At 49.9% G+C, this 23,831-nt stretch overlaps 3 protein-coding genes and 1 long non-coding RNA gene across 9 annotated transcripts in view; 1 reads left to right on the top strand and 3 right to left on the bottom strand.

Moving 5' to 3' along the window:
- The window catches only part of LOC144068766 (uncharacterized), a 227,688-nt gene that overhangs the window by 112,992 nt on the left and 90,865 nt on the right, over positions 1-23,831 (bottom strand). The window lies entirely within an intron of this gene.
- On the bottom strand, positions 79-4,744 carry mkrn1 (makorin, ring finger protein, 1). Its single transcript, XM_077594073.1, has 9 exons — positions 4,458-4,744; positions 4,100-4,366; positions 3,484-3,618; positions 2,688-2,854; positions 2,403-2,608; positions 2,090-2,304; positions 1,887-1,997; positions 1,241-1,385; positions 79-1,129 (listed from the first exon to the last, which is right to left on the bottom strand). The coding sequence occupies exons 2-9, from the start codon at positions 4,171-4,173 to the stop codon at positions 917-919; spliced, it is 1,266 nt and encodes a 421-aa protein (XP_077450199.1). The 5' UTR covers positions 4,174-4,366; positions 4,458-4,744; the 3' UTR covers positions 79-916.
- Positions 4,469-23,568, top strand: mrps33 (mitochondrial ribosomal protein S33). Of its 4 annotated transcripts, none has more exons than XM_077594087.1 (5): positions 4,469-4,601; positions 4,721-4,830; positions 18,536-18,623; positions 22,699-22,918; positions 23,009-23,568. In XM_077594087.1, the coding sequence occupies exons 3-5, from the start codon at positions 18,608-18,610 to the stop codon at positions 23,112-23,114; spliced, it is 342 nt and encodes a 113-aa protein (XP_077450213.1). In that variant the 5' UTR covers positions 4,469-4,601; positions 4,721-4,830; positions 18,536-18,607; the 3' UTR covers positions 23,115-23,568. The 4 variants fall into 4 exon arrangements, with proteins under 4 accessions (XP_077450213.1, XP_077450211.1, XP_077450210.1 ...); XM_077594085.1 differs by having other exon boundaries at positions 18,533-18,623; XM_077594084.1 differs by having other exon boundaries at positions 18,431-18,623.
- Positions 5,583-21,105, bottom strand: tmem178bb (transmembrane protein 178Bb). The gene is made up of 4 exons (XM_077594076.1): positions 20,166-21,105; positions 14,728-14,841; positions 8,178-8,315; positions 5,583-7,572 (listed from the first exon to the last, which is right to left on the bottom strand). The coding sequence occupies exons 1-4, from the start codon at positions 20,569-20,571 to the stop codon at positions 7,322-7,324; spliced, it is 909 nt and encodes a 302-aa protein (XP_077450202.1). The 5' UTR covers positions 20,572-21,105; the 3' UTR covers positions 5,583-7,321.

The raw sequence follows: 23,831 nt of genomic DNA, 5'->3' as shown, positions 1-23,831 counted from the left end.
ACACATATACATATACGTACATATATATATCATTCTGTCTCACTCGCTCAACAAAGACAGGTGAGCTGGGCACATGGGCACAGGTTGGTAATAAACTTTTAATTTCAAGTTAAGATGGATGGCCGTGGAACATAGAAAACACACACATCTCCGTATAAACAAATGCATTCCGACAGAGGTGGCGGCGGCGGCGGCGGCGAACGGGTTGCGAGCGGAGAAACATTTCGCCTTGCCACGCGGATGATGGAAAAAAAATGGCCAATGAAGGCCGCGAGTGGCTCCTGCCGCCCTTCCTTCCCGCTGTACTCTTGGGCCAAATTCCAGGAAGGACCTTCTCCCTCTTCGAGTTTAAAGTCAGTAGATAGTCGAGTATTGCACTTGATGAAATGACGGGAGAGGGGGGGGGGGCGCAATCGAAGTCTGTCTCGCTTGTTGTGAGCTGCTCGGTGATTTTTAAGGTGCAAACGGTGGGCAGATGGGGAGGGGGGGGATTTGGGGGGTACAAACCCACGATTGTGGACGCGCCTCTGGATCGGCGATGGAACAAATGAACGATTGGCGGTGGGACCGTCGTCGACGTGGAGAACGCTAAGATTCCGGATGCTGCGCTGTGGAAACAACTTAGGATGTGCCAGCGAGTGGCGGGCAAAACATTTTTTTTTGTTTTCTTTTGTGCTCGCACGAGGACGGACGATAAGTCACGGGGAGGGAGCTAGAAAAGGAACGCCTGTTGATTATTTTCTTCTTCCCTTTTTTTTTTTTCTCTTCTAAGTGAACCATTTATTGACGGCCTGCTCAAAGGCACTGCCGCAATACGGAGGAGGGCGCAACTACTCTCTCGTGGCTCCGTCCTAGGCTTGGCCGATCGCCAGAGTACGCACGTGGGGGGGAGGGCGGGCTTCGTGGGCTTCGGCGGCTATAGGTAAATTTCGTAAAAATCATCCAATTCCTCGTGAAACAAGTCCCAGTCGTCCTCGGAGTCGGTGGCCTCTTCGTCGGTGCCGGCGGCCAGCAGCATGAGGAGCATCTCGCTCAGCTCGAAGGTCACCACCTCTTCGTCGTCGTTGTCGAAGGAGTCGCCGCTTTCCCGCTCGTCCAGGATGTCCCAGAGGCGCGTGTGTCGTGTGTTCTGCCCAGGGTGGGAGGAATGGATGGGGGGGAAACATTCGTCAGCTTGGCCCAAAAATAGGCGGCTTTTCCGCATCGGACGGACAATTTGCCCTCCCTCGGATCGTCGTACCCGGTTTCTGCCGTTGGAGCCGCTCTGCCGTCGCGGGGGTTGGGCCTCCTCCAGCCGCCCGTCGGGGAAGGCGTGCTTGTAGAAGCAGTTGGAGCCGAAAGGACACGTGCCGCGACCCTCGTCAAAGTAGCGGCACGGCTTGCCCCTGGGGAGCACCATAAAGAGAGGGAGGGGCTTTTTGGACCATGAAAACGGTACACGGTCGATTGGTCGCCGGTCTTTTGGTCGCCCGGAAGGTAAGTGATAATTACCATTGAAATCATTGCTAAAATTCCCCAAATACAAAGTGCGAAGGACTATTTAGTCATACTTAATGCCCTAGTCATTATTAGGCTAAAGAAAAGCTCCAAATTTCCCGGACTTTGATTGTTTTTTGTTGGAGAACTTGTTAAGACCCTGACTGACGTGGCTTCTTAAAGGGACAGCGCATGTACATACAAACTCTTCTACACTCACACGTCGGCTCAGTGAAAGTGCTCATGGCCATTGTTGGCTTTTATTGATGCGTAGACACTGTTGTTTTACCTTGTTTTGGCGCCGCTCTTTTGGGCGTCGGTCTTTTGGTCGCCCCGACCGCGACCAAAAGACCGGCGACCAATCGAGCGCACACGTTGAAAACGGCCCCCAAAGAGGGCCGCCCACCTACCCCATGCCGTCCTTGTACGTCTGGATGAGCTTCTGCTTTTCCTCCTTCTCTTCCACCCAGAACTCGCTGGGGATGACAAAGTTGGACGTGATCCGGCATTCCGGGCAAGACCTGCCGAGAGCAAGCCCCGGCGGCTGGGTTTTGGTCGTGGTCCGAGAAAGGCCGCTTGCCGGCCGTCGGCGGCGCCGGCGGCGTCCACTCACTTGACGATTCTGCTCTCAAACTGCCGGGCGCTGCGCCACCTACGGATGCACTTGAGACAGTAGCAGTGGGCGCAGTTGGAGAGGATGCCGAAGCGGCGCTCGCCGGGGTTGCTCTTCTCGAACACCACCTCCATGCACACGCCGCACATCATGTCCTTGCTGCGTTGGACGGCGAAGGAGAGCTCCATGTCTTTTTCGTGCGCCTCGATGCACGCCTGCCGAGAGAGGAGCCCAAAGGGTCCGTCCGGGTGTGCCCGGCGGCTTTCGGGGGGGGGGGCGCGACCGATCGATCGATCGGCCGGCCGGCGACTACCTTGGTGTGCTTGGAGCGCTGGTCGTCGTCGGCGGGGTGGAGCACCTGCAGGCCGCACATGTCGCAGACGTCGCCGTGGAGGTAGACGCAGTTGAGGCCGTAGCGGCACTCGCCCACGGCAGCGTACGGGCACAGCTGCTTGCGCAGCTCCTTGTCGTCCCGCGCTGCCCGCCGCCCAAACTCCTCGATGAGGGGGGCGGAGTCGGCTGAAAAGCGGCGTGGCGCGCATTTAGCGCACCGGGCACGGTGTCCCCGCCCCTCGTTCGCTCTACGCCGAGGGCTCACCGCGCCTGCAGTACGGCTGCCCCGGCACGAATTCCGCCGCGTTGACCCAGTCTCCGCCCAGATCCGGATCGGGGAGGCCGGCTCCGGACGGGGAAGGCGACGGCTCGGTGGGCGACGACGACGGCGGCGGCGGTGGCTCCTCTTGCGACTGGCTCAGATGTTCGAACCTAGAGGATGCATTTTGGGTGATGGAATGAACGTGGGTGGCGCCAAAACTCAGAACACCAGTCATAGCCGTCGACCGGTAGGAGGTGCGACGCAAAAATGGAGAGCAGGAGGGCGCCGCAGATGAGTCAAACCGGAGAACCCGGCAACAGCGCAACGAGGAGGGAAGCCAAGAGCGTTACGCAATCGCTACGCGGAATCAAGTGTGCTTTGTTAAGCCCGAAAGAGGAGAAGGAGGGGGGCCGCTTGGGGGGGTCGGGTCCATCACAATAGGCAAACGCCAGGGAATTGAGCTAGAAGAAACACCCCCCCACGCCTTTTCTTTAGCACGCTCGCATTCCTCCATCTCCAGGACGAAGGAATGCGGCGGCGCAAGCCCAAAGTGTCGTCGGGTCACCGTCAACGGGGGTTGCCTCGCGCCGCACGGGTAACTATGGAGCCAGACAGCGAGCAGACGGCGTCTGGGCGCGCTCCGGCGGGGGGGATGGAGGGGGTGTCGGCCTCTCACTCAAAAGGAAAGTGAGGCACGGCATTTCAAGGCCTCTTTTCCAGCCGTCGGGTTGTCAACGACGGCCGGCCACGGTCACGGTCTCCCTACGAACCCTTTGGAAGAGTGTGTTCCGTCACTCACCTGCAGCGCTCCCCAAACACGCAGCTTCCCTTCTGGTAGAACTTGCAAAGCATGGCTCCGGCCGGTTGGCTGCTGGTCAGATCGTGAGAATAACGGCAGTTGTCGCCTTCTTTGCAGAGTCCGTGCAAGAAATACCTGCAAAGATGGAGGACCATTGTCACGTGATGGGACGAGAAGGTCCAAATGACAAGCTAGCTCTTGATTGGAACCAAATGTTGCTGACTAGACACAAGTCACACGCGGTGGCAAAACAAGGTCAAGTGCTGGCTGGCTGGCTGGTTGTTTGGTCTGCCCCCCCCCATGTTGGCCCGTTAACCGTGACGCCGGCCCCCGCCGCCTTTGTGGCGATCGCCGTCCGCGTCTTTGAAAAACGACGTCGTACGACGTCGCCACTCGTCGCGCGCACGGCCGACATCAAACAAAAACACGGTTGTCAGGCTGGGCGAAAGCCTAGTAACAACGGCAACAACGGCGACAACGGCCGCGACGACGACAACAACAACGGCGTCGTCGTCGCCGCCACCGCCGCCGGTCGTTGACAACCGCTCGACAGTCGTCGCCCGGCTACCAAAAGTGCTCTCTCGTCGCCATTTCGACAACATCGCTTCCATCGTACCTGCAAGTTACGTGTTTGGTCCAACCTCCCGCTACCGCTGGGGCCGCTGTGGACGACGCAGCTGCTTCCGCCATTGCTGTTTATGTTTTAAGCAGCCGGATGTTCCGGACGCCGCCGCTTCTCGCTCGGCCTTCTTCGGCAATTTTCGCCGGGCCTCGGGCTCGCCCCCGGAACAAAACATAAGCGCCCTCCGGTGGATGTTTTTGGTCACGACAGCCGCCTATTTTTCCGTCGGCTCCATTAATGAAATGGCCCGAATCTTTTTCTCTATTTCAGCGAGAAAATAAAACATTTTTCAATCTTAATAATAGATACTTAAGAAACCCAGGATCCATCACATGGCAACCGACCCCAGCACCTTTTTGGTTGTAATGCTCATGAACGTCCACTCGAGGGCGCTGTACAGTCACCGAAAACGCAGACCTGCTTGTTTGAAGAGCAAGAAATTCCTCTAGCCTTGTTTTAAAGACAAAAATACCCGGCTTTGTTGCTCGTCGTCACGGTTAGTATTAACTTCTTTGCAAGTTGCATTCTTTAGACCAATTTCAAGCGAAAGAAATTCTAAGATACAATGTGGTCGAGGTTGGAATGCAATTTCTGATTCTGTGTTTTCTCTTGTAGACAGCAGAGCTTGCTGCTAATTGCATTGAGTGGCCACACCCTCTTGCAATCATAGTTCTATGCCCAATCGATGTGAGCATCCACAACTGTCACCCGTCTGTCATCTGCAGGTAAGAATAATGATTCAAATAAATCAAGATGTGGGTCTCCCAGGCACTGTAATTGACATTTTTTTTAAAAAGTGGGTGTAGATTCTGAATCCCTTTGGCACATCTGCACAAGCCTCCAAAACGAGCGACCTCTCCCATCCAAAATGATGGCATTTCCAAAGAGTCCTCGCCCAATCGAGCGCCAATCGTCTCGCCAATGGCTATTTATTATTCATGGAGTCATGGTAACGGGGAAAGCGGCACTTCTGTCCGTGCAACCTCATCCGGCCTAAAACGTGGAACTCATACAATGGCATGGACACACACACACACACACACACACACACACACACACACACACACACACACACACACACATGTAAACACACCCAAGCAAGCAAAGCCCCAACAAAACATGACATTTGATGAGCGAGCGGCCGTCTTTTGTGCCTTGCTTGTTGTAAAAATAGCAACAATGTGCTGTGTGGGTGCGCTTTTATTTGCTTTACCCAGAATTCCCATGGCCTGGAAGTCTCAAATCATGTTTTTGATGATGTATTGAAGATAAGTGTTTCTGAGCAAATATTGTTTTGCTTTGTGTACTTGCGAGTTTATGCTAGCCGTCGTTTTAAGATGCACGCCGGTTTTCATGGTAGGAATATCGACCGAAAAACATTATACTTTAAACTTTTCAAGAAGACGGTTTCAGACTTTGGTTGATCATTTTTGTCGTTTGAATTTTGTCCTTCATGGACGACAGACCACTCACTGCGTTAGTAAACACACCAAGAGATTTATTCTGTTGCGATGTTACATTCCACAGTTGAACATTTCCTCTTTTTTTTTTTTTCACTCAACAGATACTTTACTCGTGGTAAAGGTCGATAGATCACGTTTGACTTTGTCCAGAATGGGAGTTGCAGTATCGCTGTCATTTCAAAAATAACCACGTCAAGCGGCCGCAGGTGCTTTTTGAGGACTGTCCGCTGCGTATGTGCTTTTTTGTTGTTATTGTTGTTGTTGATATGACTGTGTTGGATTTATTTAATAAGGGATGATGTCAATGGTTGTGAAAGTTCCACCCAAATTTGTGATAATTTGATCTTTGGTAAGGTCTGTGTGTGGCCATATCCGACATTTCGATGGCAAATGGATGTTTGCGCCGTGGATATTCGGGCGCCATGATGGCCTGGACTTTGTGCTCTCGTTTCCTGCTGCTCATTTTACTTTCATTTGGTTCAAACCGTCTTTCTGTACCTTCTCGCCTCCTAGCTCGTTATCGGTGGAAATTTGAAGCCGCAGAGCCCTTGGTGTCCGCTAGGGTTAAAGTCGTTTCGTGGTCAATTGACGAGGAGGACACGAGTAGAAAAAAAAAAAACTATATACCTATCAGAAATCTGACATCAGAGCACTTGAAACTACTGTGATCCAATTTCTCCAAAAGCGAAAACAAGAATTTTTCAGGCCAGGATTTTTCTTATGAATAAATAGATGGCGCTGTCCAAAATAACCTTGTCCGTTTGTCCGCTATAAATCGGCGTGGGCCGTAAATTGTAGCCGTGCCGCTATTTTTCCGCTCCTTGATGGCCAAAGATGACGCTGTTTGATGAGTAACAGTCGAAGTTAAGGTCTTAATCGATGTGGGTGAATTTTAATTGACGAGGAGGGCCGTCATGGCAACTTTGATCATGAAATCTCACATAGAATAACGACCGGACGGAATCGCCTCCGCTACGACATCGGCGTTACGGACCAAGCTCGTTGGACCCGACTGAAAATCCCAGCCGAGGCTTTTCCTTTCTGACTTTGTGCTTTTCTAGTTTTAGCTTGGCTATCTTAGCTTAGCTTTCGAGACTCGGGCCGTGTCGCCGGACGCCATTTTCCCGACGGGGTGGAACAGGATACTGCATCTCTCCAGCGGCAAAATGCGGGGCTCCGTTTGGCCTTGAATTTTTTTCTTCTTCTCCGCGCCACGGAAACACGCGTCGTACGTACGATACATTGACGTCTAATGACTAACACGGGAACAAAAAGTGGTCACGCACGTTTGCTCGGTTTGTTCACAATGCGAATGGCTTGCTTCGAAAGGAAAACGGCGTAGAAAACGGCGGCGGCGGCGGCTACGGTTTGGTCCTAGTTGCGTCTAAAGGGGATGGCGCCGCTTCCGGGGACGTCTCTGGAATATTCTGTCCGGCGTCGTGCGTCCAGGGTGTTTTTTTTTTTTTTGCGGGCCGGTCCTTAGAGTTCTCGAGAGAGTGAAGAATCCGTCAGAAATGTTGGATTTCATAGTCAAGTATTCCTTCTTTAGCCAATGTCGTGTCCTTTTTTTTTTTTAAATGCAGTACCATGGAATCCTTTTTCCGGCTCACCCTCCTATTTTTTTCTTCAATATAGTAGATCTTAAAACATCCATTTTTTTTTCAAATTCCAAACACAAAAGTCCCCCAAAAAAGCAACGAAACGGCGATAGGATGGCTTTTTTTTTCTTTTTTCTTTTCTTGGTTTGGCCGCCCTAGCACACGGTGCCGTTCTCTTGCCGCGACTTGGGGCAGGCGGACCTGGGGACGGGCTGCACGGACGGCGCCAGCGTGCAGAAGAAACCGGCGATGAGGGTCAAGCCCAGGCCCCCCCAGGCGCAGAACATGGACCAGCCGTAGCCGTGGCCGATGTCGTCGGGGAGGCCGTACAGGTAGCGAGGGTAGCGCGAGAGCTCAAAGTTGATGCCGGCCACGCACGTGCACAGGGAGATGATGCAGAAGGTGCCTACGACGACAACAACAACAACAATTGGAATGGTATTGGACTGAAAACCAAGCTTACAAATGGACCGGGTGCAATCCCTGGTTGTGTGGAGTAGCATGCTGGCTTAATTGGGCACTCTAATTTACCCCTAGCTACAAGCGATTGGCCTGTTAGCACGTGCCGAATCGGGTACACGGTCTTTTGGTCGCCCGGAAGATTATTGATAATTACCATTTAAATCGTTGCTCAAATTCCCTAAATACAAAGTGCAAATGACTATTTGGTCATACTTAATGCCCTAGTCATTATTAGGCTAAAGAAAAGCTCCAAATTTCCCGGACTTTTATTGTTTTTTGTTGGAGAACTTGTTAAGACCCTGACGTACGTGGCTTCTTAAAGGGACAACGCATGTACATACAAACTCTTCTACACTCACACGTCGGCTCAGTGAAAGTGCTCATGGCCATTGTTGGCTTTTATTCATGCATAGACGGCGACCAAAAGACCGCACACGCTGTAATTTACCCCTAGCTACAAGCGATTGGACTGTCAGCACGTGCCGAATTCATGGGACGGCGCCGAAGCGGCTTATTGGACGGACTTTGGCCTCCGTTTTTGCATCTCACCTCCCATCAGGAAGAGCAGACCGGCCACGTACTGCATGAGTCCTCGGTCCCAGCAGCAGCCCAGCACGCCGACGATCCAGCCGAACAGGATGATAGCCACCGCCATGCCCATGAAGCCCGCCGTCATTCGCCGCAAATCTGAAGACGGACGGGGAAAAAAACGTCATCTCTCGGCGCTATTTTCATTCCCACCATCCGACAAATCGGGAGGAGAAAAGGATGCTTTGGCGCTCTCCCAAGACGCCGTCTCCAGGATTAGCGGCTCAGAGTTTGGAAAATCTAGACGTCAATCGGCTTTGCGAGACCGGCCGACATTGGCGTGGCGCCGGTTCAGCCAAAAGCCAATGGACTTTGACGGTCCCGCCTCCCTGGCGAGGTTTTCCAAGACGGCCAAAGTCACGTGAGGACGCCAACATTCATGCATGTTTCTGAACGTCTAGAGACGGCAGCAGCTCCGTTTCGTTGAACGTTCGGCAATCGAAGAAGAACCCGACAATAATTGCGTAAGCGCCCTCTCCAGAAGAAGTGTAAAAGTAACGTGGCGCGCTAAACGACGGCGCCCCGCGGCGAGCGTGAAGAGACCAAAATCTGTCGATGGATTTGCCGCGGTTACGCATCGACGCGCCATTTAAACAGCCGCGCGTCCGTTTTCTATCAGGCATCGACTTGGGGAAGAGTCTTACGTGGTGCTCACAAAAGCCACTTAAACGCTACATTTCTCCGGAAAAAGGCGCCCACTCGATTAGAAAATACGATACCGTCTACTTTGCGTAAGCGCTTTCGTTGGCCCGTTCTTTTTCAGCCGCCGACGTTTGCGATAAAGCGGGTCTTCCATCCCTGTCTGGAACCTGTGCATTTAGTTTAAACCGCAATACAGTCATACGTCGTCATATGACCGCTCGTCATACAATATTCTCGTCTTACGACGGAAATTTCGATCGGATAATTCGCCCGAGATGCGATCAAAATTTTGTGATGCAAACAAGCCAGGTGGCCATGGCACTGTCTTTTTTGCATCTCTTTCGTGTATAAAATATATCGACGAGCACTGGGCGGACCCGTTTTTTCCCCCCACGTTGATCTACATTTACATAGCAGGTAAACAACAATGGATCGGCAGAGTTTTGCAAAGAAAAGATCTGGAATATACACTCGGTAGTCGGACACGGCAAGTTCCAAACAACTCTTGATGTGTTCGTTTTGAAGACTCCGGCGGAACGCCCGGGTGGGGTCAACCCGTAGAACTAAGGTCAAAAAGATTCAAACACAATTAGAATTCAGTTTTGTGTCAAGTTACATTAAACATTGAGTGTGTATATATTAATCCAAGTTCATTTAAATTTGTTTGTTGGTTTACGAGTGCCGTGGATAAAGTCCCCCCCGCCTCCGTGTGTATGTCGCTGTCTATATCCCCGGCCAAATGCGTCTAATTGTACTTCTATTAAACACATTTTATTACTATTAAACCACTCGTTATTTATTACTTTGTCAATATATGGCGAATTAGAAGAAATCAAACATTTTTTCCAATCCAATATCCTGTTTTTGGTGTTTTTTCAGAGGGTTGGAACAAATTAATTTGTTTCCCATTCATTTCAATGGGAAACGGCCGCTCGAGTTACGAGAATCTCGTCATACGATCTCAGTCTCGGAACGGATTACGATCGTATGTCGAGGTACCACTGTAAATGATATTCACGGGCGTATATTGTTACGAAACGGATGGCAATCCTGTTCGGGCTCACAATGGCGCCCGCCCACTCGCCCGCCGCAGCTTATTTGAAGTCATTAAGACCCGCGTCGGCGTTTTAATGAGGGAAATGGACGTCCCCGAGAAAAAGGACGACGAGAGTCTGTGTTTTTGGCTACGTGCTGGTCTGTAGTTCTGCAGGGTGAGGAAATTCCCCGCCTGTTTTTTGGCTCCGGTTGGTGTTATTCCAAAAAAAAAGAGAGACAAAGTGCACTAGAAAAGCCCTTCAGCGGAGTCGTTTCCAAGCGTTACGTACGATAGGTGTCTGCGGATATTTTTAGCTCCAACTCTTCAGCAAACATCCTAATGCGCGGCGCCTCTGCGTGACAAATGAGCGCAGTAAATGACTCATTTCATCACGCCACATTAGGCGGCGGCTTTTCAAGGACTTGGGCAAAAATTCCCCATCAGAGAGAAAAGAAAATTCATCTCTTTTTTTAACCCTCAACCTTCCGCTCTTACGGTTTCCCAAATCCGTGGAAACGTCCGAAATCTCCGCCCGATTGCGCAATTTATTATATTATATCAGTGGCGGGCCGTCAGGGCCTTCAAGGCCTTCTCTGCTGGCCTAAGAAATATCTGAATCATATATTATATTTTGTCCATCAATACTTATTATTCCAAATGGTCTGTTAGCTTCCTTTCATTGCTTTTCCCCCTGGTTGCACTGCTTCCAGATGTGTGTTTTCATATTGAAGCATTTAACCAATCACATTTCAGCCATTATTTGTTGCCAGGATTAGAAATCTGCATCAAAGCCTTCACAATCAGTTCTGCGGGCTCTGCTGCATTAAACAAGACTGTTGCTCTTAACCAATCAGATTTCGAGTTGGCAACACCACAATAATTTTTCGCAGGCATTGCCTTTTTGCCCCCTGGCCTGGTTGTAATGTCTGAAAAGCTCTAGTATTTGTATTTAATCATGAAATGCTGCTAGGAAGTGGATTTTACCCAATTTTTGTGCATTGATTTATTGATTATTTTTATGTGTCGCAGCTGTAGCTGCAGTAGAGGTTTTATAGCCATAAAATAGTTTTGGAGGGTTGGATTGATACATTGAAGGCGCTACAAGAAAATGCACCGACCGCCACTGTATTATATTATATATTTATTGTCATGACATAGAAGTTCGAAGAGATTTAAAGCTTCACCGCAGAGTGCACTCGTAAACAAGTCGTCGTAAAAAGATGGATATGCCATAAAAAACAAGTGAGGTTAAAAAACAAAGTGGTTTTAGTGCCAGTATGGAAAGATTGTTCAACTTGCGGCCGCTTTCCCATTTCATGACTGACCCATAGCCTTTCTAAATGGCATTTCTTCCAATTGCCGCGTGACGTCATACGTCGCTTCCGTAATATTCGCGTCTCGGTCCAACGACCACATATTTGGAGAAAGCCACTTTGGAAATCCAAACGTTCCCTCTAAATTGAAGCACGGCTTTGTAGAATTCCATAATAATCCCCACCTCGACGTGCGCAAACTCTCACTTGTCATCTTGAGCTCGGCGGAGATGTTCCCCACTTGGAGAAGGCCCAAAGTTGCTTTGGAACACTTTGACTCTTCCGGGAAGGCTTTGGAGAGGAAAAAATGGCGTTTTGGAACATTTGTGATGGATCAAGAGCTTTGAACGCCAAAGAACAAATGGAACAGTTGGTTATCTTCAAATGTTTTCAGTTGGAGTCCCTCGAAAGGATCAAGTTCAGGCAGCCCTTACATAGAAGCTCATTTTCTGTGGGTTTTCCACACCATCATTTGGTCCCGAGACGACCCATGGAAGTCAGCGGACAGGACGATCAGCTGATCTTTTTTTTTTTTTTTATAGATCAGCCCTCCGCCAGCCAAGGAAGTTCTCCGAATGGAAGACGGCCAAAATATTGCGCTCCATTTGGAGCTGGAGCGCTTCCATTTCCGTCCGCCGAAAGACCGGGGGAATATTTCTGCCATCTTATCGCCATATTAATAGAAGGCAGGGAGGGAGGGAAGTCATTAGCGCTTTAAATTGCGAGCGTCGGATTAAAGAGACGGCGGCGGCGGCGGCGGCCAAATGACGGAGCTCTCTCCAAAGTCAAGTGATGAATGTTAACTTTTGTCCGCCCTGCACCGACAACTCTTCAAGTACGATTTATCGCCTTCCCGTTTGCTTGAAACGACGCAACAGCGTGCCGGCTAAACACGGAAGGCACTTTGACGTATTTGCGATAGCATCTCTTTCTCCGTCGACGCTTCCGAGCTAACGCTTCATCCGCGTCGGGAGGATTCCAGATCAAAGACACGCCGCCACGGCTTGTGAGGAAGCTGTCGCTTTTGGGAAGGCGCTGGGGACAAAAAAAGACCTAGTCTCCCCCAAAAAATAAGAAGAAGAATAAGCGATTGACATCCGTGGGCTGGTTTCCATTTGAAGATGATTCCACAGACTTCCCGGGAGGCTTTTTTTTACGCTCATTTAAGCCGAGACGCTATCTATTGTGACTCAGCCCGCTGATGGAGACGTGACGGAATTGCCAGCCTGGTTGGAGAAAGGTGCTTGGCCAAAAAAAATGGAAAAAATGAGAAAGAATGGACTTTCAAGAGTCTGACAAGCATACCTGTCAACCTCTGCCGATAACTGCCCTTATAAATGATTATGATTCCCCTTACAAACCCCCCAAAAACCTTACAAACACCGTACGAGTCGTACGGTGTTTGTAAGGTTTTTTGGGGGGTTTGTAAGGGGAATCATAATCATTTATAAGGGCAGTTATCGGCAGAGGTTGACAGGTATGGACAAAAATTAATTTGGGACTTTGACACACATCGAACGCAGTAGGACGGCCGTCCATTTCTGATTGATTCAAAAGGAGTCAAATGTGAGAATGGTGCTGCTTTGCTTCTCCTGGACCTGGACCACTTTTTTTACGGCTTCACGCGATCGCAAATCGGACCCAATCGCGGCATTTTCAAACAATCGGAATACCGTGATCAAGACCCGCTTTGTAAAATGTGTACAGATATATATTGATTTTTCAATTTTAAGGCTACAAACCACTAAAGGATATTTCCCAAAGAGCTCTTTGTTCTTCCCGTTTCAAGTAGAAATAAAAAAAAGCATCTCGCGTGAAGCTAACGCCGAGGCGCCGTCACTAACCCGATTAACGCTTCGGCGGAAAAAGCCCATGCCGACCATAATGCGCCATAATGCCAACGTTCAACGTATGGAGTCGTCGCCTACGTTGACGCAAAGTGACGAGCGGCTAAGAAGCGTTGGGACTTGCAGACGGAATGTTTTTCACGAGCAAATGTCAGTGGAAAAGAGCAGACTTTCCGCGTAAAAGCATCTCTTTTTCGCTGGGCTCGGCGCCGTGACTCAGACAGATAGTGAATATGAATCATGCACAAATGTCACTTCAAGGCTGCCATATTTTGCCTAAAATCCGGCATGCGCCACACGGCGACTCGAAAAGCTGACACGAGGACGGCGATTTGGGGATAATATTAGCAATTGGGAAGCTGGCCGGCCACGGACTGCCATTTTGGATCTGCGCTTTGTTTTTGACACACGCGTGCAAGTCCTTTCCTGGCTTTTTTATTTGCTGCCGTCGTCAAAGAGCAGAAAAGAGACTTGGGCGCTTACTTGACTTCTCCGCCGGCACGGGAGCCAGAGTGGCTTTTGCTGACAAATCCAACTAAAGCTGGGGGCTTGATCCTCAGCGGCTGTGACGCTAGACAGCAGTTTCTTCCCCCCCCAGCTCTCCCGTCGGCTTTCAATGGAAACGGGGGAGAGGAGGGGAAGCCGAGCCCTATTTTCGCTAGGCCCTCGTGCAAAAAAAATGGAGGATTATGTCGACGGATAAATATAGAGGGGATTAGCAAAAGCGCTGTTCGATTTCAAAATGTGCCACCTCAAATACTGCGTCTATTTGGCCATTTATTCCATCTCGCCTCAGATTATTTTCTCGGGCGTTCAAGCCATTGCTTCTGAATTTCCAAATATCCAGCGTGTATCGCACGTTGGGACCCAATCCCAGCCAAGCCCTCCCGTTTGACGCGAAAGCGCCAAAGCCAAATGGCGAGCAATTACCCCCGCCGTCGTTAGAGAGACGTCGCTCTCTATATTTCTAGGTCTGGGGAAAAGGGGAGTCGGATTGGTCTGATGAGCAGCAGCCAAAGCGGGGGTATTGCGTTGGCGGACGGCGGCGTTGGGGAAGCCACCGCGTGGCGCTTTTCTTCCATCGGCACTAAAATAAGGGTACATGGTCTTTTGGTCGCCGGTCTTTTGGTCGCATGGTCTTTTGGTCGCCTGGTCTTTTGGTCGCCCGGTCTTTTTGGTCGCGGTCTTTTGGTCGCCCGGTCTCCAAAAGACCGGCGACCAATCGACCGCACACGAAAATAATTAGCGGCACGTTTGGCGTTGCTCAAAGTGGGTGACGCTAATTCGCCTCGTTCCGATGACTGCGTTAGTCAAGTGGAAAAACAGCAATATGTACAAAGCTAACTGGCTCAATCTCCCCCACGGGCTTGTTATGGTCCAACAACGGCGTCCTATGTCCTAATTATTCTGCTTGCAGAGCTCCTAAAAGCCTCATAAGTCAACGCAACGGGGCAAAAACTGCAATTGTGAAAAGCCCGTGTCTTTTGAGCCAGCGCAAATGGCAAGAAGACTATCTTCAATTTGTGTTTTTGGACAGACAGAAACGACCGAGCACGGTGTTATTTGTGAATGGCATCTGCATCCAAGCGTTTGGTCACGGCCAGGAAATGCGTTGACCTGGCCTTTTGCTACTTCCGGACGGAGAATTCCCACGTAAAAAGATGTTGACTTACGCAGGGAGTGCCATTCGTCCTGCCGTATTGTCTTGGTAATGTTGTAGGAGAGGTTTTTGGGGATTGTGCCCGAGGAGTAGTGGTACTTGATGTAGGAGCATCGTGCGATGGACCCTGCGGAGACACAAGGAAACAAAGCAACATTTCGTGACCGGATCATTCACCTAAAGACGTTTCGCCGACGGACGTTTGACGGACGGACAGGTCGCCGAATGGACGTTCCGCCGAAATCTTGGGCGGGCAGATTTCCGCCCGGAAGACGCTAGCGGACGCTCAGACACGGTGATTTCTTTTCTCATGACGTTCCACCAGATTGCGGGCCTTTTTCCAAGAAGCGGCGGCGGGCGCATATTGCTCCCGCTCTCCCCGAATGGATTTCCAACTCAGTCGTTTTAGCTAAATTGCTCGGCGCAAGCATCTCAGACGCAATTTCCATTCGGGTAAGTGGAGAGGCTAGGCTGCGCGTGGCTTGGGAACGGAGATCCGCCGTGGTGTGCCGCTATTAGACCGCTTCTTCTCAAAAGGGGGCGGGGGTCGTTTCAAGGTTCACTGCCAACTCGATGGCTGCCATTGACGGCAGGGGCCCAATGAATTGGAAATGGAGAAAAGGGCAGTAATTGCGCATTTCATTCTGTATGTAATGTATGAAGGTACTCGGATGATTCACCCTAAAGACGTTTCGCCGACGGATGTTTGACAGACGGACAGGTCGCCGAATGGACGTTCCGCAACGTTTTTTTTGCCTTATCGCGACATCATCGCAACATTTTACCGAGGAATTCACTTCCCTGGGCTCGGTTCTAATGTCCAAAGAGCTCCAGTATTTGTATTTCATCATTAAATGCTGTTTTAGGATGGATTTGACCCGATTGCCGGATTAAAAATCCTAACGGGCCGTATATGGCCCGCGGGCCGAGGTTGAAAAACTTGTACACACATGATCCGGGGCGGGGCGAGCGTGCAAATCCAGTTTCGGTGAAACCTCCTTTCGGCCGAATGAACGTTTGGCGGAACGTCCATTCGGCGACCCGTCCGTCTGTCAAACGTCCGTCGGCGAAACGTCTTTAGGCGAATCATCCGGTCACGATGTATGAATGAGCAACAAAGTGCCCGTTCGGGCAGGACCGACGGAGCGATTGGACCGATTGGACCCGTACGATGTACGTCAAAATGTAGCCTCCCCCCCCAGTGGAAACGTGAGCCAGCTGCGTTGGCGGCAGATGGGAGCTGGCCGCGGCTGCTCCAGTTCAAGCCCCGGATGGCCTCATTTCGTCGTGACCCACTTCCGCGCCGACCCCCCACCCCTTCGGCGAGGGCCGTGGGATGATACGGGCCGGGCCGCCTCCCGATTGGCCATCGACGGCGCTCCGGAATCGGTGTGAAAGTGGAAAAAAGGGTGAAAAAGGGGGAAAATAGGAATGGACTTGTGTGAGTTTGATCTAAAATGATATAGTAAAATGGCAACCATGTTCTCCAAGTGGAGTTTGAGTTCAAATGATATACATAGCAAAATTGTAACCAAGTGGAGTCTCGGGATCCAATCGGGACCTGTCAATCTTGATAGGAATCGCACACCCAGGATAAAATCGACAGTTTTTTTTCTCCTTCATGTGAATACTCTTTGACAGCTGTGTTAGCGTCAGCAAGTTCCTGTCAAAGTGGAGGCAAAAGTGTTTTGTTTTCATTCCCGCGCCTTAATATTCTTTTTATTGAATGAGCATGAATCGGTGGCGGCGGCTGCTCGCAGAGGCAAATTACTCATTAAACACAGCATGTTTCATTAAATTTAGAGGAGCCCAGACGCCGGCGACTTTGCAGAAGGCCGTGTTGCTGACAGAAATAATTAGCTCCCAAGGAGCAAACTGACGGCCCGGACGCTTGACGGGAATCAACGCACAAATAGCAAAGATCCCTCAAGCCGACGGGCGCCGTTGTTGCATTTGGAGCGAATGTCGGCAGGTCGGGCCTCCTTTTGGGGAAACGCCAAATGCGGCGTTATGTCGTAGGGCTAATCTCACATTTGTTTAGCGGTGGACGAAAACTAGGAAGCCACTTCTTGTCTCTCGGACTACATTTAAAGTCATGTGCGGTCGATTGGTCGCCGGTCTTTTGGACGCCCCGACCGCGACAGCGGGCGACCAAAAGACCGGCGACCAATCGACCGTGTACATTTAAAGTCGACCGTGATGTTTAGGTCATTTGCCGGCGGTCTCGTCGGACGCCGCTATCATTTGAACCCTTCCGATTTCACGTCGAGCATCTGCCGCCCGCCGCGACCGTGTATCTATTGTTAGCACCCCGTCGACAGGTCGTCTCGGCTTTTTCGAGGTCCGGCCTGAAAGCGCCAGGGCTGCGTGCATTTAATTAACAGCGGCGATAACCCAGTTAGCGCGCCTCCATCTGTACCATCGCTCCGGGGAGGGCAAGGAAAGAGACGCAGGATGATGTATGGCCTTGCGCCTTTTGCCAGACCCTGACATTTGCGTAGAGCGCCCCCCGTGTAGCTCCAAAGAAAAAAATCCGGCGGCCTAGCTGACCTCTAAACAGCTCCGCGCTAAAGAGCAGTTAAGGTCAACGAGCTTGAAAATGCCACTTAGTTTTCACGCATGAATATGGACTTATCGGTCTTGGAAAAGTCACTGGAACCGAGTGAGAGAGAGATTAGCTGTTGGGTTTATTCTGGGATGTTACTATATGTTCATTAAGCATTTAATAGGTAATGAAGCTATAAATTAATTTGTGCTATACTTTATGTTGGATTCCGGCAGATGGCGATAATCGAATCAACCTCCGAAAATACTCGCATTATTGTTTAAAAATACGGTCGCTCTGTTTACCTTGTAAAGAAATTATTATGCTTATTTGTGCAAATTCTTACGCAGTTGTTTTGGTTTCCGATCTAATATGAGATTGTTGTGGCAGTGGTTTTTTGACCTTAATGGTGTTATTCGGTTAGCTTATGCAATTGTTTGAATCAGATTACCTCAAATGTTTTGATTATGCGCCGACTAAATTGACAGAGGAAGATGCCGTTTCTTTAGAATCATCCTGGACGAGGGCGAGTCGGGAGTAATTTTCCTTGCAAGTCGTAGCCAGAGTATGTTAACGATGTCTCCCTGTTTTGATTCAAGTGTATTAATAATAAACCTATCATTAGCGTTAAGACAAACTAAAATGGATGTTCATCCGACGGACGCCACTGAAAGGAGCGATTGACGGAGCGGCGTTTGCGGCCCGAACGAAGCCACCTGGCAGAACTCGGCGGCGTGACGTCAGAGAGTTGCAGCTGCTCTTTTGTGCACCCCCTGCTTGAAATTCCCCTCGGCGCCATTGGCCGACCACCCCAACCCAAATGTATGGGAAAGGCAGCTAAAGTCAAAGATGGCGTTTCAAGGCTCTAGTTTTCACGGCTGTATTTTCCTTTTGCGTCCTAGCGAGGCCAAATCATAACGCTAGTCAGTTCTAGGATTCGCCATGGAGTCTTCGCCCATGCGTGATTCCATCAGACTCCTGTTTGCAAAATACACGGCGTGTATGAGTGTCTGTTTTGCAGTGGCGGGCCGTGAATTTCAAACCGACGCCTTCAGTGCTATGTCTGAATCGATCCAACCCTCAAAAACTTTTCTGGCTATAAAACCTTTACTTCAGCTACAGCTTCGACACATAAAAAAGCATCAATAATTAACATCAATCTGTGATTCAGATATGTTTTTAGGCCAGCAGAGAAGGCCTTGCAGGCCCTGACGGTCCACCACTGGTGTTTTGTCACACATGGCATCCCCATCTGTCTGCTCATCTCTCCCAGCAGCAGCACGGAGGAAGCCGCCCAGGGCACGGAGGTCTTTGTAACAAGACCCTGGAGGCCACCTGACGCCAGGACATGGACACCACTCGGGGTAAGAGGAATCCCGACAACACACACACACACGCAAACACACGCCACGGCATCTAGATGAGTCGCGTCAGTTTTTGAGGGCAACGACGGCGGATTGCTATTGTTTGACAGAGCTGTTTCCCAATCAGGTGACTTATGAGTGGCGGCCACGTTTGATAGGCCGCCATGGTAATAAGAGCCCTCCATTGCGCTCTGCTGCCTCCTTCCCGTCCTTTGACTGGCAGCTTCCAAAGCTCTGGGCTTTAAAAGGCACTCCTCCCGTCAGCGGGATGGTCTCCGAAGAAGGACGCTCGCCTCGACGCGGCGGGTTGCCATGGAGACTGGCCTAGAAGGACCGCCATCTCTTTGATTCTCTCTTTTTTCCCTAGTGGATAGAATTCCTTCGTTGTCCCACGCGGCCATGAAAAAGGCCTTGGCAGCTGTAGCCACGGTATACCAATCACCCCCACCCCCCCTTCATCGACTCCCCTTCCTATTGGACGGGGAGGTAAAGGATGCGATGGGCGCCGCCGTGTTCCCTTGACGGGAGAAGGATGCCTTTGACGAAAGAGAGGCAGACGGAAATGTCCGCCGACGTCAAATCAAACGGTTGTTTGCTTGTTTGCATCCGTGGTTTGCATGCAAACTTTTGTCCTCAACCTGCCTTTTCGGAGTCCAAGCCCTGTTTTTCCACGCCATTCGCACGCAGATGGCGGCCGGCACAAAGGCCCAGCTGCGCCGGCGCAATTCAGACTCCTTTCACGCTTGGATTTCTTCCAGCGAGCTCTCTCAGGAAAACCACAGCGCGGCTTCCTGTCCTCTTCGCGACACACAGGCCGCCTCTGTAGCATTAGCGACCGCAGGGAAATTGCCATATTTGTTTTGCCTTGGCTAGGGGGGGGGGTTTCTCTCCGGCGTCTTCGCCGACGGCATTTCGCGACTGAATACGTAATTCCACTCCGCCGGCACTCCTTTGAACTCACGACAAACGTGGCGGGAAGCAGCAGATTTAGCGGTGTACGTTTTGGCTCCAAATTCTGTCCAATCTAAAGCTGGACGGAGGCCCGTTGAGTCCAAATGGCGGATTTGTTTTATGCCAAGATTTGACCTGTTAGCAAAAGTGCTGCCATTTTGCCGCTTGTACATCAGCTGGCAGGCACCCCGACGCCATTATTTTCAGTCCAAAGGTCCAGCGACAATTCAAATATGACTAGAGTTGCGTGAGGCAACTGTAGATAAAACAGTAGACCCGCAAACACGCTGAATTCAATTTTGACCGGGAACATCCGATCAAAATGGATTGGGCGCCTATTTGTGTGCGTTTTTTTTCCCTTCTTTTTCAAACTAGCACAACAACTTCATTCAGTTACGGCGAATAACCGGCAATTGGATTCCCGGTCAGCAGAGTGTCAAATCCACACGGAGTTAAGGCGCGGCCCCCCGTCCCGTTCAAAGGGCTGCCACTTCTTCTCAAGAGAGAGACCCAAATAGTCAACAACGGGGCGCCGGAGCCGGCTTATCGTTTGACGAACGTCAAGACGAACCGAGTGTGAGCGGGTCCTACCTTTCCGAATGAGCTCTTGGATCCCCTGGTCGAAGGCCAGCCGGTGGCATTTCCTCCACAGCCCCATGTTGGTAGAGTTGTAGCGCCTGTTGCATTCGTCGGTGGCGCTCATGGCGAACGGCTGCTGCCGCCGAGCCCGGGTTCGGGCCGGGGGCGCCTGTCGAGCCTGCCGGCGGCCGGCGGCGGCGACGACGGCGGAGGGGGCGCTCCGCAGCGGCAGGCTATTGTTGGGGATGTAAATGAAGCCCGGGTCCTTGCGGCGGCTGGAGAAGCTCTGGCAGCGCTCCTTGTAGCGTCTGGCGTCGGTCTCGTACCAGTGGTCGGAGCACATGGCCACGGCTAGCATGCCCAGGGCGCACAGAGACAGAGCCAGGCCGGCGTAGAGCAGCAACTTCCCGGCGGCCATGCTGGCCTCACAGCCGCATCAGCACCCCGACGGACGGACAGCTCCTCTGCGGATTCTTCCACGCGCGGCGGCGGCTCACATCACCTCTGCGTGGAGATTGGAATCCACCTTTGTTTTGTTTTCTTCTCCTCGACGTTGGTGAAGCCCCCTCACACCCCCCCCAAAAAACAATATTGACCACCGCCACCAGAAAAGGAGACGAATCCTCCGAATCCTCTTGAATCCGCCGCTTTCTCCCGACCTTCCTCCTCTTCTGTCTGTCCTTCTGCAGCAACGAGCACAGCGTTTATCTCACGTGAGCGGCACAATCTGCAACGGGCATCTGCCTCGGCGACAATTCCCAAAACGTCATTAACGCCCGTTTAGGACAAAAAGGGTGCTGAAGAATGCAAATGCGCCGAGCTGATGTGGCCGAGTGGCGGTGGCGATGGCGATGGCAAGCGGGGGAGGGGAGGAGAGGCGAGGAGAGGAGAGGGGAGGGAAAGGGAGAGCAGTGGAGAATGTGGAGGGATCAGCCCGTTGAGTCAGCAGAACGCCCCCTCCAACCGAAGCACGTCTGATGACGGCAGATGCTCCCGAGCGCGCCCGATCGACCAATCGACATCCATCTGTCAGCGAGAGCACGTTGACCGACTGTACGAGGAGGCTCGGACCGACCCCGAAGCGTCTCAAAATAGATCAAAGATCCACCAAATTCTTTTGTCAAGTCCCAATCGTGTTCATCATCTGTTAGGCCGTGTGCCAAGGGTGTTCAACCTACGAGCTGCAGCGTTAGCTTTCCGAATAACAGCCTAACAGACCTGAAGCGTAAACCTTCTTTCATATTTTGGACTCGCATGACTTCATCTCTTCACTATATTTGGTTAGGAGATGCTCACTCAAGTGAAAGTGGCATCCATTCTTTATGTTTTGTTTTTCAATGTGTATTTTATTATTATTTCAGGGCCCTTGCAGGTCACACACACGTTTTTACCCGCCATCTGTGATTGGCTACCTCAGTCCAAGTAAACCAGAGCATGAGTTGGGATGCCTGTCTACACCTTTCCATGCCCTGTGTTTTAATTTAACATTTAAACTTATTCGAGCTGCTGTTGTTGTTTTATCTTATCATGGGGTTGCCCAAGAGGTGCTTTCTTCTGTCCCCAAAAAAATATCATCTGTAAAATTGCTTCTGTTGATGGCTGAATGACAACGCTCCAATTTGTCAATGCCTTGGGAAAAGTATGGGAATTGTATTTTTAATGTACCAATGTGTCCGTGGAACCCTGATAATGAAGTTATTGTGTATAGTTCATTTACATCAATAAAGGTTGATGTACTTAATGGCTGTGTTCGTTGTTTATTGTCAATTGTCGCCGTCTAGTGTTCAAGGTTTGAAGTGCTTTTCAGTTTTTCTTTTAAGGTGAATTAATTTCACACACAGAACAACGAAACACAGGCACCCAATATGAGTCTTTTTGCAATAATTGAATAAATACACACCCCCGTAGGTACGATCTAGGGTGCATATTTCATGTACGTAGTTGAAAGGTTTTCGAGAAGCGGAACCTTCGACTTCAACGAATTTGACTATCGGACACGGACCTCTTTTTGCACACATTTGTACAAAATGTTCTTTAAGATTTTGAGGATAAATTATGTTTCTCACAAATGGTCCGAAATAACGTCTGCATAAATAAAAGGTGTATAAACGTGTATTAAAACTTGATTTAAGGAAACTTTAAATCCAAAATGAAATGGAAAGCGTTACCGGAAATGAAATCAACTATCCAATCACGTCTCGCAACCAAACGGAAGTTGTTGCAAGTCCGGTGAAGGTTATGCGTGTCGCATAGAAAAATAGTATTTTTGGTAATGTTAACACTTCTTCAATGGTGGTTACAAGTCCATTCGGCCCTGTAGTTTTCAAACAATTCGTGACATTAAGGTAAGATTCATATTCCTGTTTTTTGTATACCTTTTTCACCAATGTTATCATTCGGCTCAAATCTAGTACTACTTGAATAAATAGCAGTGTAATATTTACTCATACAGCCGTACCAAATGATTCTTGTGAATGCAACATAACAAATAACTTTTCCACCGGCTCTTTTTGTTTTTTGTTGTTGTTTATTTTTTGAAACTCAGCAATCATGGCCGGTGTTTCCAACTACGCTGTTCGCATGGCCCGACTGAGTGCTCAAATATTTGGGGATGTCGTACGCCAGACTGATTCCAAGTCGATGAAGGTGGTTCAACTTTTCCAGCATCCCCCCATGGCCAGGAAGAAGGAAGTGTATGACTGGTACCCACAACACAACATCTACTACGCCATGACCAAGAACCTGAGGTTTTGGGGACTGTTCAGGTCATTTGGATACACCAGCGTCAACACATTAGCCCATTGGAGAATGGCACACGGTTCTAAATTGTGTTGGGTTCTGATTTTGGTCCTCAGGGATGAGCATGAGGATTTCAAAGAGGAGATGCGTCGCCTGAGGAAACTGAGAGGAAAAGGCGTTCCGAAGAAAGGCGAGGGGAAGAGAGCCACCAAGAAGAAGTGACTCTGGGGCATTTCCGCAGTGGAACTTTTTGCAAGCAGGATGACTAAGGAGGCAACTGCAGGCAACTGGTATTTGTAGTACCAAGAAGGTACCCGGCCGGGTCTTCAAAGCTGGATTTTTTCCTTAGAGCCACTTTTCTCTTGACCTTATGAAGCTTCCTTTAGTTAAATGAAGAAGCGCAATCTAGTTCTACTTGAATGGTTTCATCCTCTGTTTCAGTTTTATTCTGTCCTATTTTCATCTCTTTAGTATCATTTTCATTTCCTATTGCTTTTTCTCCTGTATGTATATTTCTGAATGGCCTTTGAGTCCTGTAATCTGTTTTGCAGTTTGCAGTTTTTGCATATCTGACCGACTCCACAAGTACAATGTTATGTGAATCCCCCCGAATGCTTTTTTGTGATACTGTAACTAAATAAAAAAAATACATAATTTCAAGACAAGGTGTCTCAATCCTAGCCGTACACATACTCAAAATTATGCAATTCCACAGATTAAATTTGGAGAAAATTGGAAATAAAGTTGCAACATGCGTACTTTCATGTTGCACTTTCCATTTTTATGGTAATTTAAATCAATATTTTTTGATAGCTCCCAGGTAAACTGGGTCAATCCTAGTAGGACACCTCTCTTACTACTCACATACTCAAATTTCTGCAATTTCACAGATTAAAAAGATTATTCGAAGACTTTTTGTGTATATATGTATACTACTAC

Source organism: Stigmatopora argus, chromosome 23, assembly GCF_051989625.1.
Source record: "Stigmatopora argus isolate UIUO_Sarg chromosome 23, RoL_Sarg_1.0, whole genome shotgun sequence".
NCBI lineage: Eukaryota > Metazoa > Chordata > Actinopteri > Syngnathiformes > Syngnathidae > Stigmatopora > Stigmatopora argus.
Note: the sequence above shows the minus strand (reverse complement) of the source record. Positions and strands in the feature narration are given on the sequence as shown.

Bases quoted from the DNA above. Each gene is read 5' to 3' on its own strand.
- mrps33 (XM_077594087.1), top strand. The intron at 22,919-23,008 runs GTCATTTGGATA...TTTGGTCCTCAG, and splicing joins AGGTTTTGGGGACTGTTCAG to GGATGAGCATGAGGATTTCA.
- mkrn1 (XM_077594073.1), bottom strand. From the start codon at position 4,173: ATGGCGGAAGCAGCTGCGTCGTCCACAGCGGCCCCAGCGGTAGCGGGA. The intron at 2,305-2,402 runs GTAGTCGCCGGC...CTCTCTCGGCAG, and splicing joins AGCGCTCCAAGCACACCAAG to GCGTGCATCGAGGCGCACGA. The intron at 1,386-1,886 runs GTAGGTGGGCGG...GGTGCTCCCCAG, and splicing joins ACGTACAAGGACGGCATGGG to GGGCAAGCCGTGCCGCTACT.
- tmem178bb (XM_077594076.1), bottom strand. From the start codon at position 20,571: ATGGCCGCCGGGAAGTTGCTGCTCTACGCCGGCCTGGCTCTGTCTCTG. The intron at 14,842-20,165 runs GTAGGACCCGCT...GTGTCTCCGCAG, and splicing joins CCAAGAGCTCATTCGGAAAG to GGTCCATCGCACGATGCTCC. The intron at 8,316-14,727 runs GTAAGTCAACAT...GTCCGTCTTCAG, and splicing joins GGACGAATGGCACTCCCTGC to ATTTGCGGCGAATGACGGCG.